General features: G+C 34.8%; 1 protein-coding gene across 1 annotated transcript in view; it reads left to right on the forward strand.

Annotated features, from left to right (window-relative positions):
• The window catches only part of LOC149805062 (N-acetylgalactosaminyltransferase 7-like), an 88595-nt gene that overhangs the window by 36129 nt on the left and 40054 nt on the right, over positions 1-12412 (forward strand). The window contains exon 6 of the mRNA XM_089946944.1: positions 1723-1896. Within this exon, the coding sequence (XP_089803070.1) occupies positions 1723-1896 (174 nt within the window). The remainder of the gene's footprint in view (positions 1-1722; positions 1897-12412) is intronic.

Consider the following 12412-nt stretch of genomic DNA (forward strand, 5'->3'; position numbering starts at 1 on the left):
CTAGCACTGGGACATCATGCCACAGACATGTAGCATAATGTCCCTCCCAGTCACATTATCCTGACACCAGACCGACCAGTTCTAACACTAACCTCTTAATGCTGAGCGCCAAAAAAGGCAGCTGTTAGTACCATTTTTGTAAGTCTTTGGTATGACTCGGCTGGGGATAGAACCCATGACCTCCTGCATCCAAGGTGGACGCTCTAACCACTAGGCCATCAGAGCGGTAGTCCTTTTAATTGAGTTTCAGAAATTCATCACTGACACTAGCACCCAACTCTTATATGCAAAATTGAAAACTACTTGTTTCAGAAATGTGTTAATCCAGAAAATATGATGGCTTGCATCAAGGTTATGGCTTATATATATATATATATATATATATATATATATATATATATATATATATATATATATATATATGAGAATTCAGAAATTTAAAGTTTTAATATCATGACCTTTCCATAGGTTTACTGTGAGAGTTAACTCTGTCTGTGTGGGTTCGAGTCTCAGGCTTGGCTAACGTGGGTATGTGAGAAAGCTTGCCAGTAACTTCTTGTGGGTCAGTGGTCCTTTCCAGGGTTCTTCCTCCACCAGTTATACTGGCCACCATGCTGAAAAATGGCATTAAACCCTACAACAACAGCAACCATCTATGTGTTCATTTTATGCCATCAATATCTTGGACCTTATTCCACCTTCACATGAAAGTTGGTATTTGGATACATCTCAGTGAGAGGAACACAACCATAACTAGTTACAGAAGTTGGTGACTGTGATCCAGTTTTCATGCTTGTGTGATTTTGATTTGCAGCTGTTCATTTTACTTGCAATAGCTTCAGCCATTTTATGTCCACTTATGAAAGTTGTGTGGAATTGGATCTCCAGCTAGTCAACTCAGCCATACCAAAGTTAATCACTTTGATTCAGTTTTCAGGATTAAGTTATTTTCGTATAATTGCCCATTCATTCATAACACATTTGTTATCTTTGGCCTTATTTTATCTACACTCACCAAAAATTGATAATTTCAATTCATCTCAGTGAGCAACTCAACTATGCCTAACAAGTTACTGTGACCCAAATTTCATGCTTGATTGACTTGTATATTTGTAGCTATTGATTCAAAATATGTTCATTATTTTGGACCCTATTTTACCAACTTTGCTGAAAATTGTTATGTGAATGTATCCCAAAAGAGAGTAATGCACCCATACCAAACTACGCTACTGTGACCTATGTTTCACATTTGAATTTTGAATTTTCAGTCATATGTTACAGTCTCTGTATCTTAAACTATATTAAGGCTAGACTAATACAACTTTGTTTCATCCCTATACTGTTGATGGAACTTTGTATGTTGATTCATCTTAATTAGTATTATTTTGCAGTCATATTTCCTTCATCCATTTGAGTAACAGATTCACATCCTATCCAAACCAGTCTGGGCTGGTTATCATGGCATATAACAATTTGCAATGTACTTAATTCCCATTACCTTGGAATTAATTCTGTATACCAGTCTGTATATTTGGGGGGGGGGCACTCAGAATGTGCTACTGTTGTGAAGAAAACTTGTGTTTTTGATTACATGTCACATTTGTTTGTTTTGTTGCTGTTTTTTTTAATAAGTTCTCTAGCTTGATGATCAAAGTCCAGTATACAGCTACCAGGTCTTATAAATACCTAGTGTATATTCTTTTTATTGAAATTTCCTTTCAGAACTATCATGGCAGTACCAATAGTGGATGGAATTGACTGGGACAATTTTGCTTATCATCCTGTTTACACCACAAACCATCACAGAGGAATTTTTGAGTGGGGTTTTCTGTACAAGGAGAGTTTAGTACCTCAGGCAGAATTAAATAGAAGACAGTATCACAGTGAACCATACAGGTAAGGCTTATAAAAAGCAGTATCATGGAGAGCTATACAGGTAAGGCTTATAAAAAGCGGTATCACAGAGAGCCATACAGGTAAGGCTTATAAAAAACAGTATCACAGGAAGCCATACAGGTAAGGCTTATAAAAAGCAGCATCACAGAGAGCCATACAGGTAAGGCTTATAAAAGCAGCATCACAGAGAGCCATACAGGTAAGGCTCATGAAACTTGTTGAAGGATGCATATTGATGGGCACTATGTCCTCATGAACTGTGTATATCATTATGGCCCCATATCTCAGTCCTCACAGACTTGGGTTCAGTTTTATGCTGGAAGTTTTTTTTCAAGCACTGCTAATGCTCGAATCATCAAACTATATGATTGTATACATCTCTGTCATTACCATACTCATATAACAAAAGGTCACTGTGATCTAAATTTTACTGGCTCATGACCACCTTTTTTTATCCTGTATCCATACTGTTATACCTGGAAACATGAAACTTGGTGAGGGGATGCATCTTGATGAGTACTATACCATCATCACAAAAGTAGGTCACTGTGACCCATATTTCTTGCATCACTGATTTTAGTTTGTATTTTAACTGTTCATGCTCAAATCATTAAACTGATAATCGAACACATCTCCTTTAGTACTATGCCCATACAAAAAAGGTCACTGTAACTGACATTTCATATTTACTAGCTGAGGTTAAGTTTCTATTTTTAGTCATGTTCCAGGTAGGAATTTTTGGCAAGCTATTTGTACATACAGTAGTCCCCCTCTTGAACAGCCCCCCTGACCAGCAGCCACCCGCTCTGTACAGCCAGAATCCATTGGCATCGACAAGTTTGTGTTCAAAAGTACACCTCACGAAAGGCCACCCAGCTAACGTGACCAGCGGCCAGCATATTAGTGCAATAATATAAAATTTACCCCTCACAAGCGGCCGCATTTTATTTGAATATGTATCCAGAACCAGCAATTCATTCATGACATGTGTTAAGTAATCCGATTTCTGTTTCCCGATGTCAGGTTTTCGTTACTGAAAGAAATGTTGAGTAAAGTATGTGTACCACTAAGGTTAATATTAAATCATTTACACGTCACGAGAAGCCAAATTTATTCCATAAAAACCAAGAAAGACTCAAATTTTAATCCATACAAAAGGGTAAGTACATGTAATCCAATTAGCCTTACTGCTGTGTTATCATAAGATGCCCGATTTAGTCACTTTGATAATTGTTAAGATTACAATTATTGAACAGTAGTAACAGCTGAGATGTGGTAGTATTGATGTACAATACACAAGTCAGCAGGAAAATGGTTTGATAGCCTTTATGGCTTCCCTTAGTAAGATGTTGAGCTTGTTCACTTTGATAATTAGTGGCTATTACTACTGACAATAATTGTCAAAATTACAAATCCTAATGGCCGCAAGGTCAAATCTGCGTGATGTTAATGGTACATACTGAAGCCGTTTTGGCTTCTCTCACTTAATGTAAAGAAATGTATAAAAACAATAGGGTACCAGACTGCGACTAACAAATCACATGACAAGATCACTTCCTTTAAAAACACACGGCAATTTGTTTCGATGCATACAAAATTGTTTTATCAGTATTGCAGTTGGCAGCATGAATAACTTACTGCAAAAAGATCAGCATCTCATCAAGGAAAAGAAAAATCTCAGTTTAGAAGTGAAAGTGATTCAACTGACTGTGGGGTGGGGGTGTCGAGGATCCTTGCAGAAAACTATTGTCGGGAAGACTCATATAAACAATATCGTGAAAGATAATGAAACAGTTTTGCAGAAGTGGGAAGGTGAAATGGACAGAGAAAGGAAGATTGTTTGAGCCAGGAGATGTTTATTTCCTGATTTGAATGACAAGAAAAAGCAACAATTTTGTCAGTTGAATTGGGATATGATGACTTTACCGCAAGTAACGGATGGTTGCACAGATTTCAAGTGCGACACAATATTAAGTGTTCTGTCCTTAGTGGAGAATCAGCTGATGTTAATAATGAAGTTGTCAAAGATTGGAACAAAAGACTAAACGATATATGCAGGGGATATGACAGCAAGGATATTTTTAATTGTGACGAGACTGGTTTGTTTTTTAGACTGTTACCAACAAAGTGACATGATGTGATCTGTAACATAATTATAAAGACAGTTTTAAAACTACATCAATGGTTATTCGTAGCATTCTTTTGAAAATGATGACTCAGTTTGTTTTACATTTGTTTCATAATATGCATGTGATTTTTTAATGAAAATATTAAATGTTTTAGAATTAAATGTACATGTGACTTCATATGTATTTACTATTCGCATTTGTCATCCCCCGCTAGAAAGGCCACCCTCATTATAAGGCCACTTCCCTGCTGCATTAGGAGTGGCCTTATAAGAGGGGGACTACTGTACTATCATATATAGAATCAAAACCTTGATGAGGGGATGCATCTTGATGAGCACTACTCACTAATTGCAGAAGTAGGTCATTATGGCCCATATTTTATGCTTTACTGAATTGGATTAAAACTATTTGATATTTATTTCTCAGGTACTGTAGGGTAGAATTATGAAATTGATGATGGTGTGCATCTCAGTTAGTACCACATGTTTACAACAACAATCCAAAAAGAATTCTTATTTCCTGTAATAAAGATTTCTGCTGAACCAGAATAGGAAGTCATGTTAGCCATGAAAGCACATTATTCTCAAAGTCATTCCACCTTTGAGTGATTTGGATTACTGATATTACAAGTATCCTTTGAATGGATCTCATATGATGTGATTGCTGGAGTTAATAAACATGTAGTTTAATGTATCTTTAAATTGGATATGACCGAGCTTTCACTGGCAGTCAACATGTACAAGGCAATATACTTGGACACATTATTTTTCTGCATTAAAATCAGCATAATAAGTGGTTTATTGACATCTAAGAAATTCTAGATAGTTGAAAGGTTTTGAAATAAATTTTTATGAATAACTGATTTTAGTACAGTGGCCTAATGTCTCTTTCAGAATAATATTTGCAACTAAATGTAGAATGATTTATTAAATGAATGTTTTTCATTCCGCTGAGACTAATACAAAACTAGCTAAAATATGGAGTCTTTTGAATATAATTACAAAATATTATGAATGTTTGCAGAAACTTTTGTTTACCTCTGGGTCAGAAGTGGTGATGAGCTGTTTTGGGGAGATCCCTAATTTTTGAGGGGAAGGCTTACTTTTGAGCTTCGACAATATCATTAGCAAAAGATGGTAATAAGTTCAGCTTTGACCTTGGTGGTACAAACATGAAAATCAATATGGATCTTTATTTGGCAGAGGGAAACAAATGTAAAATGAAAAAAGTTTTCTACAAATGACTTGTATGATGCTGAAGTTATTGACTGGAAAAGAAATGCATAAGCTATATCTGTTTTGACAATTGGACTACTGAGGCCTAGACTAAGAGAGTTCTTCCCAGAACTAAAGGGAACAAATGCACTAAATTTCCTTGAATGTTTTGAGAACATAACATGTCACCTGAAATAGAAATGCATTGACAACAAATAGTTTTAGCATCAGTGGCCTATCCTTAGAATCAGAGATCTCAAAATCATTAAGTTTTTTTTTTCTTTGACTAAGATGAATATATGTACCGGGTTGTCTTAAATATGTTGACTGCAGCTTAAGTTATCATAGGAAACCAAACTGATTGCCTGCCTATCAGGATGGATGATAGTTGCCTATAATATCCAGTTACTTGCAGTAGCTTGGGCATAAAGCTTGTCACTTGCAAGTTAAAATTCAGCTACAGGAACATAGAACCTGATCTGCTTTTGCATATGCACTGGCAGATCAGGGTCAGTGTTTGTTTGTTCTACTGATTACTCCTAACAAACTACATAGACATGGATTTGTTTGATGCATTATGCAGTTTCAGATTTGGGTCTCAGCAGTTAAAAGTGGATCCAGTTTAAAAGTGAGTATAACACAGAAGTTAGTATATACAGTAACTTGATCTGTACAATTATTGCTTTGTTCCTTTGCTTTATTTCAACAACATTGATACCTATTACAGTAATTGTTTAAACTTCTTCTCTATATATTAAAAAATGTCTGCATATACTAAATTTGCTAAAAAAAATTTTATATAAAGTTAAAGATATTTGGAGCTAAGGTTTTGTTCTTAGATGGTACATATATGGAAACAGAATGTAATCAGTTATTGCATAGCTCACTACATTGAAGCTTATTGGACTTATAATGATATGGAACCAGTCTAGAAATGGGTGATAGCAAAATAGAGCATATATGGGTTTGGCTAGCTATGTTTGGTTGATAACGAAAGTTTTCCAGGGTTCTTCCTCAACCAATTATACTGGGCGCCATGTATATCCTATCTTGTGCTGAAAAATGGCGTTAAACCATTTAACAACAACATACATACATACATACATACAGACATACATACTTGTGACATGGCATACAAGATAAACAGTAATTCATTTTTTTTATGATATCAAAATAGAAGTGCTATAAAAACAGTTCATAAAATCTGTGGGGCCCTGGGTGGTTGAGTGGTCTAAAGTGCTCACCTTTACTGATCACTGCCATCTCACCTCTCTCCATGTGGGTTCGAGTCTTGGATTTGGCCAGTGTGGGTATGTGAGAAAGCTTGCCAGTAGCTACACTTGGGTTTGTGGTTCTTACCAGTGTTTTCCCAGGTTTTACCTTCACCACTTATACTGGCTGACAAGAAATAGCCTATCTTGTTGCTGAGAAATGGCCTTAAACCCAGAAAAAAAACGTAAAATCTGCATCATTGTCTACACCAAGATGCATAGCTGCCAACCCTCACGATTTTGGCATGAATTTCACAACTTTTTCAGCAATTCATGGATTCATGCCGCAAGCAAAAACTTCAAGAATTCTTCAATTCTCAATTATTTTAATTCCTTAATAAAACAAATGATTTCCCGTTAAGCTCTAGTCCTGATATTGACAGTTGCCGAAACGGTCCGGTACTGCTGGTCGCAATATTAGTAGAACTACAGCCGATTGGTACAGTTGGCTCGGTAGTAAGCATTTTAGTCTAATTTAATCTATATGTATAAGAGTTGTTTTACAAATGCTTTTGAGAGAAATTGGGGCCTAACTGGAATTCCGCTTCGCGCATGTGTCACCAACACTGATTTGAATTACCGTTCGGCATCACATGTAAGATCTTGAAAATGGCTTCACCACCAAGGAAAAAGAAATGTATTGCTCAAAAAGTGAAGTTTAATTTAGAATATACCAAAAATTGGCTGTGCATTCAGCCATTAAACATTGATATACATCATACTTTTTGCACTCAGTGTGCCACAAATTTTAGTATTGGGCATGGTGGCAGAGACAATGTGAGGAAGCACATCGGTTGCAAAAAGTACATAGAGATAAGATTAAGAATTCGCAGATTTCAGCTCTGGAATATTTTAAGCTGTCGAAGACCTGCAAGCTACCAACGCTGAAGCATTATTTGTGAGTTTTCTTGTTAAACACAATCTACCTTTATCAGCTGGAGACCATGCTAAACATTTGTTCCGACAAATGTTCCCGGACTCTAAGATCGCTTCCAGATTTTCCTGTGGAAGAACCAAAAGTGCTGCAGCTCCTGTGCATTCCTCACAACAACAGTGACAGTGAAAGAGTGTTTTCTCTAATGAGGAAAAATAAGACAGACTTTAGGGCCTCCTTAGGTGCAGAAATTTGTCAGCAATTTTAGTCACCAAGATCAGCCAGAAGCCTGAACTGTTTTGAAAACAAATTTACGATCAAGCAGTTGAGGCAGTTCAGGTCTGCCACAGTATCATGTCTTGATAAATAACCACAAGAACAAGTGAAGTTTATGAATACCATAGTAAATAGAAATGCAGATATATTTCTGCATATATGTAGTGTTTTAGTTTTATATTGCGATCTTGATATAGTGTAGTATTGACGGTCAGAGTGGATGGAGTTATTGTCATGGTATTTTTCACTAATTCGTGTCCAAATTCACTAATTTTTATCTCTATTTTCACTAATTGCGAGCTTGGAAGGTTGGCAGCTATGAAGATGACAGATTTTAGAGGGTGAAAGTCATGGGCTTTGAGTAACCATGGAGTGACAACCATTATCAGAAGCATATTTCATGCATCATTAATTGCCTTAATAAGCTATAATACTACTAAGGCCTCACATTAAAAGCATACAGTCCACTTATTTAATTCCTATACTCATTCACATGGTGAAGCTGTTGATGATAATTTATCACAAGATGCAATAAGTAATCAGTCATATTCAAAGTCTGCCATTGAATAAAATGTATCTATTCTTACTTCCAAATGCATTGGTATGAATGGGCCTTTTATGTTGGCTATGTTACATATAGTTTTGAAAAATCTACATGGATCTAATCTAAAAAAAAATACTTAACCTCTGTTAGAAAGGCATAAACTGTAGTTCTCAGTGACCTTCTTTAGTTGTATGGATATAGTATTAAAGGAGATGGATCCAATTTTCAGAACTTTCAATACATAATATTACAAAAAGCAGCATACAAATGAATTGAGGTACATGTCATTATAAACAATTGTGTCACAGGATTACCATACATGCTTGACACTTGGACATGGAACACAATTAATTTTACTACATGATCTCTACATTTGTTTCTCAATACTGACCTTTCCACTGTGTGACAATCAATACAAATCATATGTTAATCTAAAATACCTTCAAAGATGATTTCCTGTGAAGTTCTTGTCAAAGGTTGATCTGCATTTTTTTGAGAGGCTCATGCTACAATACCACACTCTGTCAAAATACTAAATTGAAATATGTTACCACACATAGGCATATTCATGATGAAAATAACATTTTGGGATATTTTCAGTGCACACAGCAGAAATGTGCCTTACAGATTCACTGTAGGTACAATGTCAGCCTATATGATATATTGAATGTGAACTTATCATCCCATACATTCTAAAATATATGGGTATTTGATCATGTGGGATATGTAATGATATTAAGATCAGTTGTACAAAGTAAAATTCAAATAATCTGTTTGAATATTTCTTATGTAATCTTTAGAGTGTCAGTTAACAAATAGTATTAGTAATTAATAATGTGTAAAGCAAGATGGATCATTAGAATTCCCAAAAGATCATATAGGCCACAATGCCACACTACACCAATCAATATCTTAACCAAACTGAACAGTAAAAAGGAATGCATTTTGTGTTCAGCTTAAATTGTTTTGCTGATTTCTTAATCCAAGGGTAAATATACCTGGGGAAAGTATATTTTATCCCTTTGACCTGTATTTCATTCTCAGACAGTTTAAAATGATTTAGTAGAGAACGTGAGTAGGTTCTTGTATAAAGTTTTTATCTCTGTCCTCTCACTAAATACCTTATAACTATGTTTATAAACAATTACTGTAGGCTATACACGCAGGTATGTGTTACTCAGGAAGTGACCCCATCATAAACACATAAATGAACTGCTTGGACCCCTAATAAGTAGTTTGAATGGCCAATACAAAATAGAATTTTGTCTTCGTGTATTTTAAATGAAGGTCTGATTTTGACTTACAAAGATATTTTCTCTGACAAAATGTGACAAATATCCAACATTGGAGCTTGCATATGGTGTAGGAATATATACATGCTGATATCATTTAATATGATTCCCAAAATATAATATAAATTATGTGCATTTTGGGGGATTTTTTTATTTTTAAATTTCATTTAAATTTTTAAAATAAAAATTAATTTTTATTTTTAATTGCATTCTTATATTTTCAAAGTCAATATACATACCATATTCAAATTTAATGTGTCTGTCATTAATAATAAAGATTTTATAACTTTATTTCAATATGCACTGACAGGACATAGAACACAATTAATTTTATTATATGTTCTCTACATTTGTTTTTCTCAATACTGACCTTTCCATTGTGTGACAATCAATACAAATCATATGTTAATCTAAAATACCTTCAAAGATGACTTCACTGTGAAGTTCTTGTCAAAGGTTGACCTGCATTTTTTTGAGAGGCTGGACTGTAACAGGGCAGCATGTAAACAGAACACAGATTTCACTTCCGGATCATCACCAAAGCCTTATTACTCACTGTGCACTGTCGCCGAAATACACACGAACACCACACCCTGAGCTCATATTCTCAAGAATAAATAATTACCTTTAAATCCCTACCAAAAAAATGCATAAATATAACTCTTCTATCACCACCAGAATGAGAGAGATAAAAATATTCTAAAAATAGACTAGAACTATATTCGTGGGTACTGAACTGGAAGTACTAATTGTGACCCGATTCCACCTTTCTCTCAGGCTAAGGGAGATAACTTTTCATGGCTAATTACCATATGTACAAAGAAATGTATGTGTATATGTCAAAGATCTTGGTGAGAAAAAAAAAATGTTTTCACTGCAGGTGAATTAATTGTAATTCCCAAATGCTTTCTTCTTTTCAAAAAGTTTTGAAGGTTTGTAGCATTTTGGATTTAGGGGACGGCATTGGTATCACTTCCAGCATTGGCAAGAGAGGCAGCAGTGTCATCCACAGTATCAGAACCTGTTTTCCTAGATTTTCTTATTTCCAGTAGATCTGTATGGCATTTTACTGGTGTTAAGGACAATTAGGGGGTAAAGAAAGGGCAAAAAGTAGCCAAAAAATTAATGTACATAAGACAAATCTGGTGCACAAATTATTGGTAGGAGGCAGATTAATGGACAAATGACACATTTGCACAGGTTTCAACATTGGGGCATCATCAGTATTAGATTATGTTTTAAAAGTGTTTGCATTTCATATACACTGGTTTTACATGATGTCATGGTTTGCAGTCAAAACACCTAATTCTAGAGAGCTTTTTAAGGGATATCTTTAAAACCAATGAGTGACTAGGAAGTGATTAAAGTACTTTACAATAAAAGGTATGCCAAGATGAATCTTACTACTGGACTTACTTCTAGCCAAGTTTAAGGAACACTTTTGATTAATTTAATTTGTAATAAAGGAAAATACAAAACGGTCCCAAAATAAAAATAAAAGGAATGACTCATGTTGTAATATTGCAGCAGCTCTATAACATGGCAAATTTTACATGGACTAAACATTTGAAACCAGTCGATCCAAAACAATTCAGTCAGAATACTGTATAGCTTGTGCATGGATGAAAAAATAACCAAGAAAATCCTAACATTGTAATCAAGGTAATGGTGACACCAATGCAGTTTAATCAGCAGAACTAAAGTGTAAAACAAAGACAACATTTGTAATTTCACAAACGAACCACATATATTACTATATTAAGTTTTGATTGACACCAGTGGGATTCTATAGTGAATTGTTTTCTTCTTTTTGTCAGTAAGCCTAGTCAAGTAAAGCCCACCATTCTCAATCCATTTGAAGAGATCCTCTTTAGAGAGCTTTGCTTGACAGGAGCAGAATCTTAAATTAGTATTGACCTAGCAGGATGATCTGGTATATTGGGTGTAAATTTTTTTGTTTTGTTTTTTAAAGTAGATTTTATGATATACATGTGATTGTTACTGTTAGGAGAAGCATCTTAATTGGTTATTTGCAAGATTAAGAGAAAAAGCAGATTTTAATATTAATCTCTCTTTAATTGCTATAAACTTGTTGCTAAACTGTTATCAAATATCACAACATAATATTATTATATTTCTCTCTTTGTTTTGCTTGACCTTGTTGTATGTACAGTCATCCAACTTGATGGGTGCATTCATAATGGATGGTATTGCTGATTACAGGCAGTAGGAGAAAACAGTGGCATTCTTTTCACATTTCTGTTATTACTGTATTTACCATCTATGTTGGGACACGATAAAATAATTTTTTCCTGTCCCAGAACTTATGGTGAAACTTTTATCACCTAGGTCAAATGTCCCAAGACTTAAGAAATGAAATAAATTTGTGTTGAATTTGTGCATCACTACCTACTGCACATTACAGAATAGAAGAACAAAATGCTTATTCAGAAACAAAAATGAAATAAACTAACCTTGTATTGTTATTCCTCTGTTTTTTTCCATCTTGAGCATTAAAGATAAAAATATATCCATGTACTTCATATATGTAGTGTACTGTAGGCATCCATACTGTAGCATGCATCGCTTATGTCAGATAGACATGACACATTGTTCATTGATGTGAAAATAGAAAAGCAAATCATATTTGGGTGTCCTCAGAGGTTTGAATATGTTATTCAGCTGAAAAGTGGATTGAACAAAATTGCAAATGAGAGGGAAATAATAAGCCAATTCCATGAAGGCATCTGCCATCCACACATGACATGGTGTTAGGTGCAAAATAACCAATATTGTATTATATCCAGTTTAACAATAATGACAATCATTTCCCTAGCATGTGTTACAAAAAGTATTATTAAGGCAAGTTATTGCTGTGTGTAATATTTACCCACAGACATCCATATGTATTACTAC

This window comes from Sinohyriopsis cumingii, chromosome 2 (genome assembly GCF_028554795.1).
Source record: "Sinohyriopsis cumingii isolate HCF-2022 chromosome 2, ASM2855479v2, whole genome shotgun sequence".
Lineage (NCBI taxonomy): Eukaryota > Metazoa > Mollusca > Bivalvia > Unionida > Unionidae > Sinohyriopsis > Sinohyriopsis cumingii.